The sequence below is a fragment of the Bombyx mori genome, chromosome 1 (assembly GCF_030269925.1).
Source record: "Bombyx mori chromosome 1, ASM3026992v2".
NCBI lineage: Eukaryota > Metazoa > Arthropoda > Insecta > Lepidoptera > Bombycidae > Bombyx > Bombyx mori.
The window spans coordinates 13,164,452-13,189,211 of NC_085107.1; the positions used below are offsets into that span (position 1 = coordinate 13,164,452).

Here is a 24,760-nt window from a genome sequence, read left to right on the forward strand (position 1 = left end):
TAAAATAGGGACAGAGTATTGATAATAGCTATTTTGTCATAGTGATACAAACATTCCAAAGGAAGTAAAATTGACGTATCCGATACAACGGAGTAAAGCCAGTACAAATAAGGCACATCCGATAGCTAAGTAAAGATTGATGATGATGCTGCTGTTCCTATTGTTCACAATAACTGGACCACAGGTTTTTGTTTCTGTATTTTTTTCATGGAATTTATTGTAATAACTAATTATTCATAATGTCTTGTTTACATTGCTACTATGTGTGAACCTTACAGAATCTTACAACCAACAATGGTTTCAAATGCTTAAATTAGTTGACTGAATGATACTTTGATTTTACAAATGCAAAAAGAACTTCCTTTCATGTGTTTTCCAGACTTGGGACTGGCTGGGACAGACTTATCTTTTAACCAGTCATACTCATTCTTCTTCGTGTTTTCATCATGTCATTCCTCGACAACCATGATAGAATTCTATTTTGAAGTTTGGTGTCAGTTTTGTTGACAGAAGACCGTTTGAGAGTACACATATTCATTAACCATAATAATATTAAGCTGTAGTTTGTCTGTCTGTTATCGAACTAACCCCTGTATATATATGTTGTATGTATATTGTATGTATATTGTTTTAGGTAAATCAACAGAGATCCTGTCATCAAACATTCTTAGCTACTCACTTAATTCTTAGTGAATATCTGTGACCTTGCTCGTTCACGAAGCCCGCTATAGAAAGCAGAGTATTAAATACACTTGACGTTGGCGAAATCTAAAAGGAAACGCCATAAACCTAAGAGATAGAGAGTACACATGTGCTTCAACATTTTATTCCTCTTCCATAGAAAAAATTAAACATAATGTAGTTGTAAATGAGAAAAATAGTTTATTATTCATGTACCCGTTATTGGGTGATGCATTCTGTTTTCTTTTTCAAGGCCGTTCCATTTTGATTTCGCCAAAGTTTATAGAGTGTGGTTTTGGTTATGCCCAGATGTCTTTTGGTGTGGTTTGGACTCTTGTTTGTTGGGTGGGCTTCGTGATTGCACACACTACATTCTATTGAAAATTTTGCTGTCATATTTTGAAAATATGATATGGCAATATTTAATTCTTTGAGAGTCGTGATAGGATTCTATTCTGAAGTTCGACGTCAGTTTCTTTGACAGGGACCGATTTACTACATTCTATTAAAAGACTTTATGTGTCATATTTTGAAAATCTTTTATGTCAATATTTAATTCTTTGAGAGTCGTGATGGGATTCTAATCTGAAGTTCGATGTCAATTTTGTTGACGGGGACTGTTTGCGAGTACACATGTGCATCAAATTTTATTCTTCTTCTATAGAACAAATGAAACGTAATGAAGTTGAAAATGAGAAAAATCCTTTATTATTCATGTTCCCGTTATTGGGTGATCTTTTACTACATTCTATTGAAAAATTTTGTGTCATATTTTGAAAAGGTTTTATGTCAATATTTAATTCTTTGAGAGTCGTGATGGGATTCTATTTTGAAGTTCGATGTCAATTTTGTTGACGGGGGACTGTTTGCGAGTACACATGTGCAACAAATTTTATTCTTCTTCTATAGAAAAAATTAAACATAATGAAGTTGAAAATGAAAAAAATCGTTTATTATTCATGTTTCCGTTATTGGTAGATCTTTTACTACATCCTATACAAAAATTTGTTGCCATAGTTTAAAAATGTATCATGTTTTTTTTTTTTTTTGAGAATCCTGATAGGTTTCTGTCCTTAAGTTTGATATCAGTTTTGTTGACGGGGGACTGTTTGCGAGTACACATGTGCTGTGAATTTTATTCTTCTTCTAATAAACAAATTGAACGTAATGAAGGTTAAAATGAGGAAGATCGTTTATTATTCATGTTCCCGTTATTGGGTGATCTTTTACTACATTCTATTGAAAAATTTTGTGTCATATTTTGAAAAGGTTTTATGTCAATATTTAATTCTTTGAGAGTCGTGATGGGATTCTATTTTGAAGTTCGATGTCAATTTTGTTGACGGGGGACTGTTTGCGAGTACACATGTGCCATGAATTTTATTCCTCTTTTATAGAACAAATTAAACGTAATGAAGTTGAAAATGAGCAAAATCATTTATTATTCATGTACTCGTTATTGGTAGATCTTTTACTACATCCTATTGAAAAATTTGTTGCCATATTTTGAAAATGTGTTATGGCAATATTGTTGTTTCTGAGAATTGTGATAGGATTCTATTCTTAAGTTCGATATCAGATTTGTTGACAGGGACCGATTGAGAGTACCCATGTGCGTTTACATTTTAATCCTCTTCTAAAGAACTAATTGAACGTAATAAAGTTAAAAATGAGAAAAATCATTTATTATTCATGTACTCGTTATTGGTAGATCTTTTACTACATCTTATTGAAAAATTTGTTGCCATATTTTGAAAATGTGTTATGGCAATATTGTTGTTTCTGAGAATTGTGATAGGATTCTATTCTTAAGTTCGATATCAGTTTTGTTGACAGGGGACTGTTTGCGAGAACACATGTGCTGTGAATTTTATTCCTCTTCTAATAAACAAATTGAACGTAGTGAAGGTTAAAATGAGAAAAATCGTTTATTATTCATGTTCCCGTTATTAGATCATCTTGTACTACATTCTATTGAAAAACTTGTTGCCATATTTTGAAAATGTGTCATGGCAACATTATTTTTTTGAGAATCCTCATAGGATTCTATTCTTAAGTTTGATATCAGTTTTGTTGACAGGGGACTGTTTGCGAGTACACATGTGCTGTGAATTTTATTCCTCTTCTAATAAACAAATTGAACGTAGTGAAGGTTAAATTGAGAAAAATCGTTTATTATTCATGTTTCCGTTATTGAGTGATCTTTTACTACATTCTATTGAAAAACTTTGTGTCATATTTTGAAAAGGTTTTATGTCAATATTTAATTCTTTTAGAGTCGTGATGGGATTCTATTTTGAAGTTCGATGTCAATTTTGTTGACGGGGGACTGTTTGCGAGTACACATGTGCTATGAATTTTATTCCTCTTTTATAGAACAAATTAAACGTAATGAAGTTGAAAATGAGAAAAATCATTTATTATTCATGTACTCGTTATTGGTAGATCTTTTACTACATCCTATTGAAAAATTTGTTGCCATATTTTGAAAATGTGAAATGGCAATATTTTTGTTTCTGAGAATCATGATAGGATTCTCTTAAGTTCGATATCAGTTTTGTTGACGGGTACTGTTTGCGAGTACACATGTGCTGTAAATTTTATTCCTCTTCTATAGAACAAATTAAACGTAATGAAGTTTAAAATGAGAAAAATCGTTTATTATTCATGTTCCCGTTATTGGGTGATCTTTTACTACATTCTATTGAAAAACTTTGTGTCATATTTTGAAAAGGTTTTATGTCAATATTTAATTCTTTTAGAGTCGTGATGGGATTCTATTTTGAAGTTCGATGTCAATTTTGTTGACGGGGGACTGTTTGCGAGTACACATGTGCTATGAATTTTATTCCTCTTTTATAGAACAAATTAAACGTAATGAAGTTGAAAATGAGAAAAATCCTTTATTATTCATGTTCCCGTTATTGGGTGATCTTTTACTACATTCTATTGAAAAATTTTGTGTCATATTTTGAAAAGGTTTTATGTCAATATTTAATTCTTTGAGAGTCGTGATGGGATTCTATTTTGAAGTTCGATGTCAATTTTGTTGACGGGGGACTGTTTGCGAGTACACAGGTGCAACAAATTTTATTCTTCTTCTATAGAAAAAATTAAACATAATGAAGTTGAAAATGAAAAAAATCGTTTATTATTCATGTTTCCGTTATTGCTAGATCTTTTATTACATCCTATTGAAAAATTTGTTGCCATATTTTGAAAATGTGAAATGGCAATATTTTTGTTTCTGAGAATCATGATAGGATTCTCTTAAGTTCGATATCAGTTTTGTTGACGGGTACTGTTTGCGAGTACACATGTGCTGTAAATTTTATTCCTCTTCTATAGAACAAATTAAACGTAATGAAGTTTAAAATGAGAAAAATCGTTTATTATTCATGTTCCCGTTATTGGGTGATCTTTTACTACATTCTATTGAAAAACTTTGTGTCATATTTTGAAAAGGTTTTATGTCAATATTTAATTCTTTTAGAGTCGTGATGGGATTCTATTTTGAAGTTCGATGTCAATTTTGTTGACGGGGGACTGTTTGCGAGTACACATGTGCTATGAATTTTATTCCTCTTTTATAGAACAAATTAAACGTAATGAAGTTGAAAATGAGAAAAATCCTTTATTATTCATGTTCCCGTTATTGGGTGATCTTTTACTACATTCTATTGAAAAATTTTGTGTCATATTTTGAAAAGGTTTTATGTCAATATTTAATTCTTTGAGAGTCGTGATGGGATTCTATTTTGAAGTTCGATGTCAATTTTGTTGACGGGGGACTGTTTGCGAGTACACAGGTGCAACAAATTTTATTCTTCTTCTATAGAAAAAATTAAACATAATGAAGTTGAAAATGAAAAAAATCGTTTATTATTCATGTTTCCGTTATTGGTAGATCTTTTACTACATCCTATACAAAAATTTGTTGCCATAGTTTAAAAATGTATCATGTTTTTTTTTTTTTTTTTGAGAATCCTGATAGGTTTCTGTCCTTAAGTTTGATATCAGTTTTGTTGACGGGGGACTGTTTGCGAGTACACATGTGCTGTGAATTTTATTCTTCTTCTAATAAACAAATTGAACGTAATGAAGGTTAAAATGAGGAAGATCGTTTATTATTCATGTTCCCGTTATTGGGTGATCTTTTACTACATTCTATTGAAAAATTTTGTGTCATATTTTGAAAAGGTTTTATGTCAATATTTAATTCTTTGAGAGTCGTGATGGGATTCTATTTTGAAGTTCGATGTCAATTTTGTTGACGGGGGACTGTTTGCGAGTACACATGTGCCATGAATTTTATTCCTCTTTTATAGAACAAATTAAACGTAATGAAGTTGAAAATGAGAAAAATCATTTATTATTCATGTACTCGTTATTGGTAGATCTTTTACTACATCCTATTGAAAAATTTGTTGCCATATTTTGAAAATGTGTTATGGCAATATTGTTGTTTCTGAGAATTGTGATAGGATTCTATTCTTAAGTTCGATATCAGATTTGTTGACAGGGACCGATTGAGAGTACCCATGTGCGTTTACATTTTAATCCTCTTCTAAAGAACTAATTGAACGTAATAAAGTTAAAAATGAGAAAAATCATTTATTATTCATGTACTCGTTATTGGTAGATCTTTTACTACATCTTATTGAAAAATTTGTTGCCATATTTTGAAAATGTGTTATGGCAATATTGTTGTTTCTGAGAATTGTGATAGGATTCTATTCTTAAGTTCGATATCAGTTTTGTTGACAGGGGACTGTTTGCGAGAACACATGTGCTGTGAATTTTATTCCTCTTCTAATAAACAAATTGAACGTAGTGAAGGTTAAAATGAGAAAAATCGTTTATTATTCATGTTCCCGTTATTAGATCATCTTGTACTACATTCTATTGAAAAACTTGTTGCCATATTTTGAAAATGTGTCATGGCAACATTATTTTTTTGAGAATCCTCATAGGATTCTATTCTTAAGTTTGATATCAGTTTTGTTGACAGGGGACTGTTTGCGAGTACACATGTGCTGTGAATTTTATTCCTCTTCTAATAAACAAATTGAACGTAGTGAAGGTTAAATTGAGAAAAATCGTTTATTATTCATGTTTCCGTTATTGAGTGATCTTTTACTACATTCTATTGAAAAACTTTGTGTCATATTTTGAAAAGGTTTTATGTCAATATTTAATTCTTTTAGAGTCGTGATGGGATTCTATTTTGAAGTTCGATGTCAATTTTGTTGACGGGGGACTGTTTGCGAGTACACATGTGCTATGAATTTTATTCCTCTTTTATAGAACAAATTAAACGTAATGAAGTTGAAAATGAGAAAAATCATTTATTATTCATGTACTCGTTATTGGTAGATCTTTTACTACATCCTATTGAAAAATTTGTTGCCATATTTTGAAAATGTGAAATGGCAATATTTTTGTTTCTGAGAATCATGATAGGATTCTCTTAAGTTCGATATCAGTTTTGTTGACGGGTACTGTTTGCGAGTACACATGTGCTGTAAATTTTATTCCTCTTCTATAGAACAAATTAAACGTAATGAAGTTTAAAATGAGAAAAATCGTTTATTATTCATGTTCCCGTTATTGGGTGATCTTTTACTACATTCTATTGAAAAACTTTGTGTCATATTTTGAAAAGGTTTTATGTCAATATTTAATTCTTTTAGAGTCGTGATGGGATTCTATTTTGAAGTTCGATGTCAATTTTGTTGACGGGGGACTGTTTGCGAGTACACATGTGCTATGAATTTTATTCCTCTTTTATAGAACAAATTAAACGTAATGAAGTTGAAAATGAGAAAAATCATTTATTATTCATGTACTCGTTATTGGTAGATCTTTTACTACATCCTATTGAAAAATTTGTTGCCATATTTTGAAAATGTGAAATGGCAATATTTTTGTTTCTGAGAATCATGATAGGATTCTCTTAAGTTCGATATCAGTTTTGTTGACGGGTACTGTTTGCGAGTACACATGTGCTGTAAATTTTATTCCTCTTCTATAGAACAAATTAAACGTAATGAAGTTTAAAATGAGAAAAATCGTTTATTATTCATGTTCCCGTTATTGGGTGATCTTTTACTACATTCTATTGAAAAACTTGTATGTGTCATATTTTGAAAATGTTTTATGTCAATATTTAATTATTTGAGAGTCGTGATAGGATTCTATTCTGAAGTTCGACGTCAGTTTCTTTGACAGGGACCGATTGAGAGTACCCATGTGCTTTTACATTTCAATCTTCTTCTAAAGAACTAATTGAACGTTATAATGTTAAAAATGAGAAAAATCGTTTATTATTCATGTGTCCGTTATTGGGTGATCTTGTACTACATTCTATTGAAAAACTTGATGCCATATTTTGAAAATGTGTTATGGCAAATGTTGAATTTTTTAAGAATCATGATAGGATTCTATTCTGAAGTTCGATGTCAATTTTGTTGACGGGAGACTGTTTGCGAGTACACATGTGCTATGAATTTTATTTCTATTTTATGAACAAATTAAACGTAATGAAGCTGAAAATGAGAAAAATCGTTTATTATTCATGTTCCCATTATTGGGTGATCTTTTACTACATTCTATTGAAAAACTTTGTGTCATTGTCGTGGCGTGCAACCTCTTTGACAAGACATAAAACCTATAATGACTAGACATAGACAGACTAAGACAGACATTTGAAAATAATTCAAAAATAAATGGAACGAGGGCGTACGTGACCAGCAGCGACGCAGTACATTTTTTGACTTCTGAAAAGACAGACATACAAAAAGACGAAACAGAACGAATAATAATTGACCGTTCTTATATAAGATGTTCAAGTGACCTTCGACCGTTCAAGTAGTCATTCGACCGTTCAAGTGGTCCTTCGAGCAAAAAGACAAGTTCTATGGTGAAGACAAGACTAGGAACAGACACCGACATGGCGACGTCTTCGACAAATGGTACGACCGCCGCTGCTGACCAGACCGGGCGAGACCGACAGTCCGTCCACAGCAGTCGCGCACCGTCACCGACCCCGTCTGTCCGGTCCACCGTCTCCAGTGCAATGACTCAGATTCGACGACAAAAACTAATACAACTAAAGTTGGACGCTGCCGAACAACGCGCACGACTACACCTGCAGCTTCTGGAGGAAAAACTAGCCATCGAAAGTCAGGCCCTAGAAGAGGAAGAAGATCCGCAACTGACATGCAATCTACCAGGTAACTCTCAAACATTACCAAACGCACATGACGTAAGATTACCGGCTTGCTGTCAGCAAAATTCAGAAGAGAATGAGCTAGCAAACTGCGTAACTAAGCTCCTCGCAAGACAGTCAAGTACTCGAGAATTGCCTACGTTCTCTGGTGAGCCCGAGGAATGGTCTCTTTTTTATAGTCAATTTACATCGACAACAAAATTATGCGGCTATAGCGATGACGAGAATATAGCCCGACTCGCGCGATGTTTGAAGGGACGAGCACGTGACGCAGTGTACGCGCTTCTTGTTAGCGCTAGCAATCTCGATCGCATTATCAGCACATTAAAATTACGTTTCGGCCGACCAGAAAATATCATCGAAATTTTATTGAATAAAATTCATGCAATACGTGACATACGTCACGACGACATAGACCGTCTAATAGAGTTCGCGACGGCTGTGCAAAATGTCACGGCGACTATGAAATCAACCGAAGAAATAGGACATTTAATGAATCCAACGTTAATACGAGAAATTGTCAGTAAGCTGCCATCGACGTTACGATATCAATGGGCGATACATGCAGCGAGCTTAGGCGTGAAGACCGTCACGCTGTCACATATATCGGAGTGGCTTATGACAATGGCCAACGCTGCTTCATTCATCAGTCCTCTGACCACCAAGACGTCTAGTGATGTGAAACCACCGACCAGACCGGATCCTAGACTTTGGAGACCAGCAGTGATGGCGACGACTCCAACGGCAGTAAATTTATCCTGTACTCTTTGCGGCGATGCGCATGACATACAAAGCTGTGAGAGGTTCATACAGATGACGACAGACGATCGTTGGAGATTCGTAACTGAGAAGAAGTTGTGTTTTTCATGTTTGTCCAGCCGACATCAATTAAGGGCTTGTGAAAAAAAGACGAAGTGTGCTGTTCGCGACTGCATGAGGGTTCATCACACTTTGCTCCACGCTGTGCGACGCGTCATGAAGATTGATAATGCTGTCAACCACACGGACAATACCGTTAATACTCTCAACAGTGCGGATCGGCATGTATTTTTAAAAGTGGTTCCAGTTGTAGTATCCGGAGCGAAAGGTGACGTGCTGACCTATGCACTTTTAGACGAGGGAGCAGCAGTGACACTCGTGAACTCGTCACTTCTGGAGAGAGCTGGCATCACTGGACCGACGTCGAGCCTTCGCATCCGCGGCGCGTCCGGCATGACAACCATCGAACCGAACTCTAGACTAGTTTCTTTTAATATTCGCGGAGTAAATGTATCAAATGTATATAATGTAAATAGTGCACGTTCTGTAAATAATCTTAATATATGTGTAGATAGTTTTAGATATAAGAAAATTGTAAACAAATATCCGTGGGTGACTGACTATGTAACTGACTATGACATACGGCCTGACATGATTGAACTTCTTATTGGACAAGACAACATTGATTTGATTATTACTAGACAGATAATACAAAGACATAAGACTGGACCAATAGTTTCTAAGACTGACTTAGGCTACGTAGTTCATGGAAATGTAGGACTGGGTAGTGTACCAGACGATGCAACTGTTTTACATTCTTGTCGTTGCGACGAACTATACGAGCTGGTCAAGCAGTCTTTCTCCACAGACTCGTTTGGCGTTAAGCAGACTAACGACTTTCCTCGTTCTCGAGAGGATCAGCTAGCGCTGAGCATCATGGAGCGAACCACTAAGCTCTTACCCGAAGGCAGGTGGGAGACTGGCCTGCTTTGGAAGTCTGACGATCTTCAGCTGCCGGACAGCCTACCGTTGGCTATGAGCCGACTCAACGGTGTCCAGAAGAAAATGGTGAGGTACCCAGAGTTTGCTTCTCAGTACAGGTCTAAGATAGAAGAGAATTTGGACAAAGGGTACATCACGAAAATTCAACCAGGAGATCCTGCGACTAGGATCTGGTACTTGCCGCATTTTGCAGTCTTCAACCCCAACAAACCGAACAAGCTGCGGATTGTTTTAGACTGTGCTGCGAAGTCTGGTGGTAAGTCATTTAATGATTTCCTACTGCGAGGACCTGACTTTTTGACATCACTACCAGCAGTCTTATTAAAGTTCCGGACAGGAAAGTTTGCTGTGACAGCGGACATACAGGAAATGTTCCACAGAGTTCTCATCCGACCGGAAGATAGACATGCTCAGAGAATTTTGTGGGATGGCGAAACTTACATCATGAACGTCATGACCTTTGGTGCTGTATGCTCGCCGTCATCAGCACAATTTGTTAAAAATATAAATGCTCGTAGGTATGAGACGACAAAACCTGAAGCATATAAAGCAATTGTTGATCACCACTATGTCGATGATTATATCCACTCTTTCGATCATGAAGATGATCTGATCCGGGTGGTGGATGACGTGGTACACATTCATGTTTCAGGTGGGTTTAACTTACGTAATTTTGTATCGAACTCAAAACGTTTACTAGCTCATTTACCGGCTGAGAAACTTGCCCCGAGCTGTCTGAAAATCCTCTCAGACGTTAAAGATGACCAGGTTGAAAGAGTACTCGGAGTGCGTTGGGATCGAGAGACTGACGAATTTCTATTTCATTTGAAGTTCCCGAAGGTGAGCGAAGCTATTAAGACAGGCATTAAAAGACCGACTAAACGCGAAGTGATGAGACTTATTATGTCTCTATTTGACCCGTTAGGTTTTTTGCTTTACGTCACCGTGAAGGGTCGTATTCTGCTGCAGACCATATGGAAGTCAAATGTTGGTTGGGATGACGAAGTTGAGCTTAGCCAGTTTGAAAAATGGCAGTCTTGGTTGACTGAGCTTCAAAAGACCAGTGAATTCAGGACTCCACGTTGGTTGTTTAACGACGGATGTGGCAAGCAAGAACCGCCAGAACTTCATATTTTTTGCGATGCAAGCAGCAAAGCTTTCGCCAGTGTGGCATATTTACGAGACAAAACGACTGATGGCAAATGGCACGTGTCTTTTGTCATTGCACGCGCACGTGTTGCACCTCTTAAAGTGATGAGTATCCCTCGACTTGAGCTACAAGCTGCGCTTATGGGTGCAAGACTAGCTCACACTTTGAAGAAAAATATAGACGTGAGTACCGTGACCTACTGGTCTGACTCAAAGACCGTGTTAAGTTGGCTTAGGTCTGACAGTGGCCGTTTCAAGCCTTTCGTAGCCCATCGCGTCAGTGAGATTTCTGAGCTGACTGAGGTCAGTCACTGGAGGTGGGTACCTTCAGGACTAAATGCTGCAGATGACGCCACAAGGGAGACTGTTGCCGAGGACAACACACGATGGATGAATGGACCGTCATTTCTACGTGAGCCCAAAGAGACCTGGCCACAAGATGATTCTGTCATAAGTCTGGACCCTGACGACGTCGAGGTTAAGGTTAACACCATTACTCTAATGACTGTAGAGCTACCCGATGACAGTCGTTTTTCCCGATACTGGAGACTTATCAGGAGCACCGCTTGGTTTATGCGTGCAGTACACAACTGGATGCACAAGAGTAGCAAGCGACACGGTGAGTTGACAGCCGACGAAGTTAAAGTAGCGGAGCTAATCTGGATTAGAGAAAGCCAAAGACGAATGTTCTCAGACGATATAGAAAGTGTCAAGAAAACCGGACAAGTGAAGCGAGATTCTCCGCTCCGTCAGCTTACACCATTTTTAGACAAGGACGGCATCCTCCGTGTTCGTGGGAGGATCTGCAGAGCAGATGGTGATAACGATTTCAGGCACCCTATAATTTTGAATCCAAAAGACAAATATGTCAAATTACAACTTATGCAGTATCACGTGGACTCAGCACATAATGGACGCGAACGTGTGCTGCATGAAGTGAGACGACGATTCTGGATAATAAATGGACGTAATGCAGTAAAGATGACATGGAATGACTGTCAGTTCTGCAAGAACAGTCGTGCGAAGCCCTCGCCACCACTCATGGCTGATTTACCAGATGTTAGATTGAAGGAGGTCAGTCGACCTTTCACTTACACCGGGTTAGATTATTTCGGTCCAATTATAGTGAAGGTTGGACGTAGACACGAGAAAAGATGGGTAGCACTATTTACATGTCTGACAGTTCGCTCTATCCATCTGGAGTTGGTTCACGATTTGACAACCAGCTCCGTGTTGATGAGCCTCAGACGGCTGATAGCGAGACGAGGCTGTCCAAGTATTATTTTCAGCGACAACGCGACTACCTTTCGTGGGGCTGACCGTGAACTGAAGCGAGCTGTACAAGCTATCGACAAAGACGAACTCATCACCTTCGGTAGCCTCCGACACTTGGAGTGGCGATTCATAGCCCCTGACGCACCTCATATGGGTGGATGCTGGGAGCGGCTCGTGAGATCCGTCAAAACAAGCTTGCGAGTAACGCTCAAGACCAGAACACCTAACGATCAGACTTTAATGACACTCCTGGCTGAGGCTGAATTCATGGTGAATTCAAGACCACTGACATACGTACCTCTTGATTTTGACGACGACTTACCCTTGACTCCGAATGATTTTTTACTACCAAAGACAGAATTTATTGACCATCCTTTCGGAATGTTTACGGACCATGATTTACTGAAACGGACTTGGAGAGAATCTCAACGACTTGCAGACTTGATTTGGAAACGCTGGGTCAAGGAGTACTTGCCCACTTTGACACGACGAGACAAATGGTACAGAGATTCTGACAGACCACTGGCGATTGGTGACGTCGTAGTTGTTGTTGACTCCCAGCTACCCCGCAACCAGTGGCCGCTTGGCAAGATCGAGCAGGTCTTCCCTGGTAAGGACGACATGGTTCGCGTTGCTAAAGTTCGGACCAGACATGGACTCTACACAAGACCGGCGACGAAACTGTGCAGGTTGGACGTACACTCCTCATCTTGAGTACCAGCCTTCTGGTACTGGAGGTGGGGATGTCGTGGCGTGCAACCTCTTTGACAAGACATAAAACCTATAATGACTAGACATAGACAGACTAAGACAGACATTTGAAAATAATTCAAAAATAAATGGAACGAGGGCGTACGTGACCAGCAGCGACGCAGTACATTTTTTGACTTCTGAAAAGACAGACATACAAAAAGACGAAACAGAACGAATAATAATTGACCGTTCTTATATAAGATGTTCAAGTGACCTTCGACCGTTCAAGTAGTCATTCGACCGTTCAGTCATATTTTGAAAATGTTTTATGTCAATATTTAATTCTTTGAGAGAGTTAGAGATTGGGGCGAGGTATCGAGGTTTTTAAAAAATGCAATATGTGTTTGCAGCTTGAAGAACAAGTGAAGACTGACTTTATGAATACAATAATTCTACAAAGGTAACCCTGTTTATAATGAGGTCTTACAAATAAGGCGAAGCAATAACAATATACACGTATCTCATTACAACGGATACGGTTGTCTTCATTATCTTAATCTAAATACGGAGGTACTTAAGATATCTAATTATGGTTAAGTGAGACACTAATGATAGTGTTTACAATTAACCATTACGGAAGCCTCGATTATGCTGACGTAACTCTTCCCCCCCCCTAAGAGAAAGGCGTAACGGCGACTGCAACGGCTGCTGGTGGTCTTCCTCAGCTTGTCGTTGTGAAGTTGCTGTTTGCAACTTCTTTCTTGTATACCAGAATTTGTATATGATTATTCCGGTAAACGCCACGGCGATCATGATGTGCAGAATTATAGATGGCCAACTTGGTGTTGTTGGTATGACTTTGTAGCTCTGGAATCTTTTGAATCCTTGTTACTTTTTCAATTAGATTATTAATATTATCTAGTTTTGTATTTTCCAAATTTATATGCAAAGACACAGTATTTGGGATTTGATGAACATGAGGATTTATGGAGGAAGTGGTATTGTTTCTAAAATGTTGATATATTTTATATGGGTTTGTAGTATTTTACCCATCAATTCGACTTTACAGTTGTTATCTAAGGTAAGTAGGTATACACCTTCACTTCTTTAGTGTTGAATGTTGCTGTCACATGAAGTTTTTACCACTTCTTCCTTTTTCATAATTATAATCCAATTATTATCCTGAATTTGTTGGATAATGTTGTTATTAAAGTATGCTACTACATATGTACAATTTTGTGGATCTTGATGTTGTAATAGCTGTGCTATACAAACTTTTGATAATTGAAGATCTTCCCAATTGAGGTGTTTGCATATTACTCTGTCATTTGTAATCTCTGTGCAACGCTCACTTGGATACGCAAATTCATTGTTACCCAAGATAAGGAAGGGATATGTAGGTATTAATATGGTATTATTTTTATTAGGTATGGAATATAGGTGTAACAATTGGTTAGTATTAGGGGAAATCAGACGGATTTCTAATATGAAATTTAGTGTTTCGTACGTAACGTATGCTTTTACTATTATTACTTTTCCCCATAAATGTATATTTTCAATGTTTGGTGAAAATGGAAAATCAAATGAATTGTCTTTTTCAATTAAATTTAACTCTTCTACTAGGAGACTAGGGTCAATGATACTAATTTGAAAATGCAATAGCACTTTCCAAGTTTTCTAATTTATCATATAATTGTTGATATGACCTTGCAATTTCGTTTAAAATATTTATAGATTCTTGAAATGAAGCTTGTGTAGAATAATTTTGAATTTCTTTTTGCAATTTTATTTGATTGTTATGTATTATATTTGAATTATTCTCATAGTCTTTTATGAATTCTCTCATTATTGTCAGTGTTTTTCTAGGATTTTCCGAATTTGAATTTAATGAAAGTTTTATATTTTTAATTTCATTTTCAAAACTAATTGCATCGTCCTGGTCTAAGTTTCCTGTGATTGCTTTTACTATTGAACCTAAGGCATTTATTAAACCTCTTTTTTGTCTGTTATGTATTTTTCTTATTCCTATAGTATCTAATCCTAAATATGAAAGTTTACTTTCTATTGTTTTAATTAAATATTCTCTTTGATTATATATATTCTTATACTCTATGGTTACATTTTCTCTTAGCCTAAAGGTATAAAAATTGCTAGATATGTCATAATAAATGTTTCGTAAATAGGTTGTATTATAAACTACTACTAAATGATACGTTCCTGTTTGGTACTAAGCTTTCGCTTCAGTAAGTATTAATATTCCATTATGATTATCAATTGGTTCCAGGATCGCTGTTGTCATTGCGACTCCGAGCATAGAGATGCAGGCGAAGGCGTACCTGAAACATTTTCAGGTCGTCTAAGTAAATGAAAATGTACACGAATTGTTTTTGCGTTTACATGTTTACCTACAATTTCCGCTATCTGTTCTGGGTGTATGTGTACTATCGTGTATGGTCCTAAGTATTTTGGTTCTAACTTATTACTCCTAGCTGTTTTTGCTACTTGTTTATATACGATATCACCGACTTTAAAGGTTGGAATGTCTGTACCTAAATTGAATTTATTAATAGTCTGTTGTTTATTCGCTGTTACTTTTTCATTTACTAATTTTTGTATGTTTTCCATGGTATTTTTGTGTTTCCTGACATACTCTTGATAGAATTCTTTTGGGTAGTATAGTTCTAATGGATTTTTACTACTTGTGTGGTCATATAATAATTCAAATGGTGTGAAACTTGTTGCTGAATGTATTGTGTTATTATAAGCAATTATTGCATATTTCATTAAATTGCTGGTCTCGCTTTTATCTGTTAAATACTGTATTCTGATCATTTCAGAAAGTGTTGAGTGTAACCTTTCTATTGGTGAATTTGAATTTGGATTATATGGTGTTGTAAAATGTATTTGGATATTATGTAGTGCGCATATTTCAGCTATGACTTCATTATCGAATTTAGAATCAGAGTCAGTTGTTATTTTTGTTGGTATACCAATAAAAGAAAATATGGTAAGTAAAGCTTCAGCAATATGTATACTAGTTGTTGCTGTTAATGGAACTGCCTGTGCGAATTTTGAGAAGTTGTCAATTATTGTTAGAAAGCTTGTGCCTCCTGTACTATATAAATCCATGAACATATGTTCCATGGGTTTGAGTGGAGTGTCAGTTAATGATAAAGGTAATTTTAGTGGATTTCTAACATATTTACTCTGTAAACATTTCTCACATTTTCCTATATAATTTTGTATAGTTTTTAACATGTTAGGCCAGTGGTAATTACGATGAATATGTTTATAAGTTTCCTGAATACCTCTGTGTAGAGTTTTTCCTTCATGATACTTACAAATTAATTGATTTTGTTTATTAATATTTTCGATTAATGTTACTCTAGTTAGACATCTAATTAATTTAGGTCCTCTGTTATTAAAAATAGTTTTGTATACATAATTAAAAATGGGAATGAAGTCCTCATGATGGAAGAAAAAGTAAAAAGTTCTATCAGGTATTGTATGTTCTTTTAAGAATTGAATAATTTGATTTTTTGTGTTATTAATAGGAATCCATACGTTTTTTGTTATCATTTTACCTTTTGATCTGTCCTCTATTCGGTATGAATCACCAGGTGTTTTTCGAATATGAAATTGTTTTAACTGTCTATCTATTGCGTCATTAATTTCACGAATTTTATTTTCTGAATTCTGTTCATTTAGTGTATCTTGTGAATTTTTAGAGTTGTTTTTATCTACATTGTCAGGTGTAATAGGCATGTCTAATAGTGTTTGAATGTCTATGTTCTCTATATCTAAATCATCAGTGGACGTACTAGGTTGCGGTTGGTTAATTTCATTATTATCGTGTATAATCTGAATGCGCGAAAGGGCATCCGCATTTGTGTTTGATTTTCCCTTTTTGTAATGTACGTCAAAATTATATTCCGCCAATTTTAATCGCAATCTTGTTAGTTTAGAATTGGGGTCTTTTATTGACATAATGGTCGATGATCGGTATATATGGTGAATTTCTTACCATATAAATATGGTCGAAAATATTTTGTAGCCCAAATAATACTTAACAATTCTTTTTCTATTGTTGAGTATCTCTGTTCGGTTTCCGATAACGTACGTGAAGCGTATGCTATGGGTTTATCTGAACCTATTTGACCTTGTGAAAGTACTGCGCCTAATGCTACGTCTGACGCATCTGTTGTTAAAATGAATGGTTTGTCAAAATCCGGGTATTGTAATACAGGAGCGTTTGTTAGAACGTCCTTGCATTTTTCAAAGGCTTGTATATAATTCGAATCGAATGAATTTTCGGTAATAACCGAATAAACCTAAAAATGATTTAACTTCTTTTTGAGTTTTTGGTAACGGAAATTTTGTTACCGCTTTTATTTTATCGTCATTTGGCTTAATGCCTTTATCTGTTAAGGTGTGTCCTAAAAATTTCATTTGTTTTTGAAGAAATTCGGATTTATCTAATTGAATTTTAAGATTATAGAATCTCTCAAATATTTGTTTACATTTTTCCTGTAATGATGTTGAGAAAATTATGACGTCATCTAAATACACTCGGGTCCAATGAAATCGCACATCTGTACATTTTTTGAAAAATATTATTTACTTTTAATTAAAAAAAATACATATATTTTTTAACATAGGGTTAAAGGTTAGTACAAATCCTATTTAATGATACCATATAAGTGGAGATAAGGTTACTTTCTTGAGGAAAATAAAATACAACAACAATTTAATCTTTATAACAAAATGATTACTCAACTAAACCGTTTAAAATTTGGGGATTAATAAATAAAAAACACAAAAAGTACTGAAAAATCATTTATTAGTAACAAGTATTGCCCCCTCTTGCTCGAATTACAGATTCACACCGATTCCCCATCGACTCTATCAAGTTTCTGATAAAGTCTTGTGGCATGGCGTCCCATTCCTCTTTGAGCGCATTTTGTAGCTCCTGGAGATTAGCTGGAGCACTATTTCGACCTCTAATTTTTCTTTTTAATTCGTCCCACAAGTGTTCAATCGGATTAAGGTCCGGGCTCCGAGCTGGCCACTCCATCACGGGTACATTTACTTCTTGTAAGTATTGTCTCACTATCGCAGCGGTATGAGGTCTTGCATTGTCATGCATAAAAAGGAAGTTACTTCCAATTAAACGGCCAAATGTTACGACATGTTCTTGTAGAACTTCCTCTATGTATCGTTGAGATGTTAGACCTCTTGTTTGTTGCCTAATATTGGCCCCAACGATGAAGACAAGCTCTGTTTTTCGTTCGAGTGAGATACCTCCCCAGAACATACACGAACCACCGTCGTATGCTACACGTTCTGTGATGCAACATTGGGAAAATCGCTCTGAGCGCCTTCTGTAGACCCTTCCACGTCCATCATTATCATGAAGACACATTCTGGACTCGTCTGAGAACAGAACTGCTTTCCACTGGTCGGCTGTCCAGTTGACGTGTTCTTGTGCAAATCGAAAACGAGCGCGGTGGTGAGCTGGCGTCAATTTAGGGCCATTTGCTGGCCTATGCGCAGTCAAACCACCTTCGGCAAGTCTCCTTCTGACTGTCCACCTGCTGACTACCAATTCACGCACCTGTTGAAGCTGCTGTGCAAGTTCAACGGCAGTCAAACGACGATTTCGCAACGCTGTCGTTACAAGAAATCTGTTGTCGCGCTGTGTTGTAGCTCTTGCTCGACCAGATCCTCGTCGCCTTTCAAAGCCACCAGTCTCCCGATAGCGCTGGTACACACGATGAACTGAATATCGGCTGATGTTCAGTTGTCGAGCTACAGCACTCTGGTTCTGGCCCGCTTCAATTAGAGCGATGACTTGAACGGCTTTTTCCGGAGTAGTACCCATCTTTTTCAGACAAATGCAATTGGAGTCACTAGAAGTCTTATCAAGTTAAGCGTTGGCTTGCAACTGATGACGTTTTACACAAAACATGCCTTTTTATACCTGCAGTTGGTCTTGCAAACTGCAGTGAGTTGAGGGAGCAATTTTTGGAGTTTGCTGTTGTCGTTTTGTTTCAGCAGGCAGGTAAACTTATCATGTCTTATGTGGTATCATTGAATAGGTATTGAACTATCCTTTAACCTTATGTTAAAAAATATATGTATTTTTTTAAATAAAAAGAAGTAAATAATATTTTTCAACAAAAGTACAGATGTGCGATTTCATTGCACCCGAGTGTATGTTAAAACGTTATCTATACCTCTTAGAACAGAGTCTATAAGTCTCTGGAAGGTACTTGGTGCGTTCTTTAAACCGAAAGGCATTCTGAGAAATTCATAATGACCTCTATCTATAGTAAACGCTGTTTTCTCAATGTCGTTAGGTTCCATTTCGACCTGATGGTACCCTGAGGCTAAATCTATTGTTGTAAAATATTGAGCTCTACCTAATTTGTCAAGTATGTCATCGATATGAGGGCGGCACTGAAAATTTCGGGAATTAACGAAGTGACACAACATTACTATTTAAAAATGTATTTATTGCTTTTCGAAGTAATTCTCCGCGAAATTTGACACATTTTTCCATACGATGGAACCAATCATTGAAGCAACCATTCCATTCGTGGGGTCTCCTAATTGGATTCGACCATGGTCTAATAATTCTATGTTTTCTTGCTCTAAAAACTCTTTTGTTCTGTGCGCGGTGTGAGAACTCGCATTGTCGTGATGTAGGATGATGCGGCGGTTGCAGTTCTCTTTACGGAGTTCAGAAACGACCTGTGGCAAACAAATGCTAGCATACCATTCTGCATTAACCGTTCTTTGTCCCTCAAGAGGAATAGTCGTAACATGGCCGGTTTTGGAGACAAACGTGGCCACCATTTTTTTTGCAACACTTCATGAACACTTCATGAACGAACAATTTTTGTTGGCTTTAACTCATTTTCGAACACCCAAACTCGTGACTGGTTTTTTGTTTCGTACGCGTATATCCAGGATTCGTCACCTGATACAATGTTGTATACAGCATTTGAGGATCCTGCGTGGAATCTTTTGAGAGTTCTGACGCACCAAGTAACGCGAACCGCTTTTTGCTCTTCACAGAGCGAATGCGGTATCCATCGGGAAAACAACTTTTTTACACCTAATTGTTCATGCAAGATTATTTGTATTTGACTCATGCCAATGTCTAAAGTTGCCTGAATTTCGCGGTATGTCACATGTCGATCTTCCTCAATCAGCTTACGCACAGCATCACCGTTTTCTTGGGTGACTGCAGTTTTTGGACGACCTTGACGAGGATCATCACTGAGCTTGACACGTCCACGTTGAAACTCAGCAAACCAGCGATAAATTGTGGTTTTGGATGGGGCTTCATCACCAAATGCAGAAATCATCCGGTCAACACACTGTTTTTGTGTTAAGCCACTTCGAAAGTCATAATAAATCACCGCTCTTGTATTTTCTCGAGTCAATTCCATTTTCTCAACGACTAAACAAGTTTGACAAAACCTCGTGACAAGACCGAGAATCTTTTTTTAAATAAATAAATGGTATTCGATTTTAAAACCAAGGAGTTTTCAATTAAAAAGATTTTAATATGACAGGAACAGTGGAAATATTCCATTCCCGATACTTTTAGTGCAGCCCTCGTATTAGGCAAAGGATATGTGGTTGTTATTCGTATTCTCGGGATATTATGCTCCGAACACATTAAAGTCCAAACACACCAATTAAACAATATATATAACTAGCTGACCCGGCGAACTTTGTTCCGCCTTAATGTCAATAAATAAGCAGATTTTTTTTTATTGGAAAAAATACAAAAAAAATTAAATTTCTACATCAATCATTCATAATTATTTCTGTATTTTAGTACATAGGTTGCTCTTCATTTAAGTACCTTGTGATACATGACATTTTTTGTTTTATTATCAGGCGCAAAAACAAACAACGCAGATGGTCTTCCGACCCGTGAACATGCCACGTATAATTGACCATGGGAAAAACATGAATGTTCTAGATTTAAACCACAAACTTTTAAGGATTGGCCTTGTGATTTGTTGATGGTCATGGCAAATGCAAGACGTATCGGAAATTGAAGTCTTTTAAATTCAAACGGCATATCGGTTGGGATCATCGGTATCCTCGGAATGAGAACTTCCTCACCTTTGAATTTTCCTATCATTATCGTAGCGTAAATTACATTGTTCATCAATTTTCTAACCACCAAACGCGTACCGTTGCACAGTTTTGGTTGGTTTATGTTTCGAAGCATGATTACTACGGAGCCAACCTTTAGGCGTAAATTGTGCGGTGGTAAGCCAGGCACGTCCAAAGAGTTTAAAAATTCAATTGGATAGTTGGTGGCTTCATCTTCATTTGTGACGCAGTCAATAGATTTGAATGAATGCATTGTTCCAATGATCTTATTTTGAATTATGTAGTTTAGGTCATCTACATCTTTATTCTTAGCCGCTAAAATTGCTCGCTCACTCATCCATTCATAATTTTTGTAGTTAGAAATAATTTCTGGAAATACATTGTTGATAAGTTCGTCTTTTGATGAGACAAAATTACAGAAATTATTTGGAAATGATATTAATCCGCTCGATTCATCGACAGGTACTTGACCATTACCGATAGTCAGCAATTGCTCCGAGAAATCTTCAGCAGATGTATCATTAAGCAATGTAACTCTCATGTTTGTTGTCAGTTGCAGTTTCTTCACATGGCGCCATAGATTTGACGATTTGAGGCAAGCGTTTATTTCGTCGGCAGCCGTAGATCTTGGAATTACTGGCAGTATTTGGCGGAAATCGCCAGAAAGTAAAATCATTGCTCCTCCAAAACATCTCGAGTCATTGCGTAAATCTTTTAATGTTCGGTTAAGTGCTTCTAATGCACGTTTATGCGCCATTGTGCATTCGTCCCAGATGATGATTTTCGATACCGCTAAAACTTTGGCCATTGCTGAGTGTTTTGCAATATTACACGTTGGTTCTTCAATAGTTTGAAGATTTAACGGTAATTTGAATGCTGAATGAGCCGTACGGCATCCTTCTAACAATGTGGCTGCTATTCCAGAAGAAGCAACTGCAACCGCTATGTTAAATCTCGCCCGAACAGTTGCTAAAACTAATGACATGAGGAATGTCTTGCCAGTTCCACCAGGGGCATCTAGAAAATATAAACCACCATTTTCATCATCGATTGCCTTCATTAAAGTATCATAAACTTCCTTTTGTTGGTAATTCAACAGGGGTACATTCGTTTGAACTACTAAATCTAATTCCTGGTGATCATATTCACGTTCCCTTTCCAATTCTCGATTAAATGCGTCATTCATTTCACGATATGGTGCTGGCATTCCTAACCTGATTAATAAATTACCGCACATGAGGTAACACATATCTTCGATCAAGAGTAAAGCACGATTATGTATCTCCTCATTCATCTCAATATCGTGATTTCTGGAACTGACACGAATTTGATGTAAAATATCTTCTGACATATTATCCTTGTATTTGTGCCACAGGTTACATGGGTTTGATGGAAAACATGTCGAAATTATGATAGCGAATAATGTGCGTATCTGACTTGGAGATGCAGAGATAATGGCTTCAGCGATTGTCGTATCCCAATGACTATCGTTTTCTAATAACTTCAATTCTTCACATGCAGCACAATATGTTGGGAATATTACACCATTAACAGTTCGTAGTGACTCAAATGACGTTGGCCCACGCACATTTACCAGCAACAACCGCAAATAGAAACATTCATTATTCTTTGGATGAACTGTATACATACGACCAAGAGCATCAGTAGAACGCACATCTGGATACCCATGAACCGCATCGCCTTGCTTCCGTCTTTGAAAATTCTTCGATGAAGCATTCCAAGTATAATAACGTGGCATCTCCGAGTAAAGCAAAGTTCGTGCAAACTGATCGCTTTGGCAGATTGAAAAAAAACTGGTCAATATAGTTGCTGGAGGTGTTTCAGCACGTTGCGTAGCATTCGAAGCCGTGAAATATACTCGTTGACCATTCTCCAGATGCACCGCCAAATGCGTAACAGTAGGATGACGTTCGTGAATGGGAAATGCGAATATACGCCAAATCGCTTTATTACAGTTCACATAACGACCAACTTGATAGCGTGAAATTTCATCGTTGGTATTCGAGGATTGCAATCCAAAAACCGCCATATCACTGCCTTTCGTGACATATTTGCAAATATATTTTATGGACTTAACTGAATTGCAGTATTCAACGTTGCAATGTGTCTTGAACGATTTAGAAATAAGTGGCGAATATGGAACAATCCAACTGTTGTCGACAACGAAATCCATTCTTTTCACTTTCGTTGTGACAGTTCGACCGTTGTCATCTGGTGATCGACGCCGATACAGCGGATAACCATCATTGCCAGTGACAGTCTCCGCCGTTAATTTCCGTGGGTATCGTTTAGAGCACTTTCCATCGACCATGCAAGGTGATTGGGGATTGATGGCACCACACGGTCCATGAATCATATTAGTAGTAACAACATCATGTAGGTCTGGATCGACTTCATAATCAGGAATCTCAGCACATATGATATCATCTATTTGGTCAGGCTGAATTCTTTCCACTAACCAAATAAGAATGTGTGCGTGCGGCAGGCCTCGCTTTTGCCATTCGATTGAATACATCCAGCATCGAGTATCTCCAAAGACGCGTTGTTTAACAATAAAGTTCATCAGGGACCGAATTTTTTGCCTGAATATACGTGCTGTGATGTCGTGTCTATCACTTGATGTTTGTCCGGGAAGCAGCAATTGAGTAATTTCTATCCATTTTGGATTACAGGTAAAAGTAATAAAGAGATCAGGCCGACCGTAATGACGAACATATGTCATTGCATCTTGTGCATATTCATGCATATGACGTGGACTACCAATGTATGTCGCCGGCAGAATAGTTAATCGACCAATATTAGCTGCATTTCCTTCAGTACTAACTGCATCACGTAAATGGATGTACTCCTCAGAACGCAGTTTGGCTTGGTTCAACCTAATGAATGTTAAACGTTCCGTTTCTATTTTTACATACATGTCAACGCAATACTGCTGAAACAATCGACGAAACCGCAGCAAATAGTTGTCAGCATTTTGACGAATCATCAAACGATATGCGTAATAATTCATTGAGCTAACTTTCTTTGTAGTTTCTTCACCTGAAATTAAAAATTTGATAATTAACCATTTCAAAGGCAAATTTTAAAGACAAACAATACAGACATTAACCATTTTTTTAATAAGCATTATTTTAAATCAGTGTCTTTCACAAATAAATGAAATAAATTATGATACTGATACTCACCATTCAATGGATTTTTCATTTTAATATTAAAATAATATCCATCTTCTCCTTGCCAAAACATCAGCGGGTATTGCAATGTGTCATATGATCGATGAGTTTCAGATATTTGTTGCAGTTGCCCAGTATCGCGACGTGTAAGCACAATATCGCGTTTTTCCAATTGTTCACCAACAATCAGGATGGCAACTTCGTCTACTGTTAGAGCATTAAATGTCCTTTCGTGTGTTCCAGATGGTCGTTTATCTGCTTTGATAACAACTTTATAGTCATCACTTGGCATGCGCTCTAAAGCACTCTTAAACAACCTGACCAACGCATGATGTTCATGAAGCAGACACTGCAAGTCTTGAAGAATTGCTCGCTTCATTCCTGCATTGATCTCTAGGCGTCGATCAAGTTGTTCTTCCATGTTGCCCATGAAATATATTTGTAAAAATTTATTCTGTGTATCTTCGAAAGGTAGTAATGATCCAATTCGATGATGAATCTGTCCTTGTATCTACAAAATAAAAACCAGACAGTTTTAACTGGGTTATAAACACTTTTTTCGGTGGGAGAGTAGAGTTCAGAATTAGCAAATATACTACATAGGTACCAATAGATAAAGTAAGTTATTCTTTAACTA

General features: G+C 36.8%; 2 protein-coding genes across 10 annotated transcripts in view; one reads left to right on the forward strand and one right to left on the reverse strand.

Moving 5' to 3' along the window:
* The window catches only part of LOC105841769 (uncharacterized), a 139,058-nt gene that overhangs the window by 11,781 nt on the left and 102,517 nt on the right, over window positions 1–24,760 (forward strand). For 2 of the 9 annotated variants that reach the window (XM_062669655.1, XM_062669654.1), the window contains one exon: window positions 635–14,799. The exons of 4 other annotated variants lie outside the window; for them this stretch is intronic. In XM_062669655.1, coding sequence (XP_062525639.1) covers window positions 7,601–12,811 — 5,211 coding nt within the window. In that variant the 5' untranslated portion in view covers window positions 635–7,600 and the 3' untranslated portion in view covers window positions 12,812–14,799. Of the gene's footprint in view, window positions 1–6; window positions 185–634; window positions 14,800–22,304; window positions 24,142–24,760 lie in introns of those variants that run through there. 3 more of the 9 variants (XM_062669659.1, XR_009973623.1, XR_009973628.1) reach the window with 3 other exon arrangements.
* LOC119628780 (ATP-dependent DNA helicase pif1) lies at window positions 20,614–22,292 on the reverse strand. Its single transcript, XM_062669706.1, has 2 exons — window positions 21,407–22,292; window positions 20,614–21,298 (listed from the first exon to the last, which is right to left on the reverse strand). The coding sequence occupies exons 1-2, from the start codon at window positions 22,278–22,280 to the stop codon at window positions 20,658–20,660; spliced, it is 1,515 nt and encodes a 504-aa protein (XP_062525690.1). The 5' UTR covers window positions 22,281–22,292; the 3' UTR covers window positions 20,614–20,657.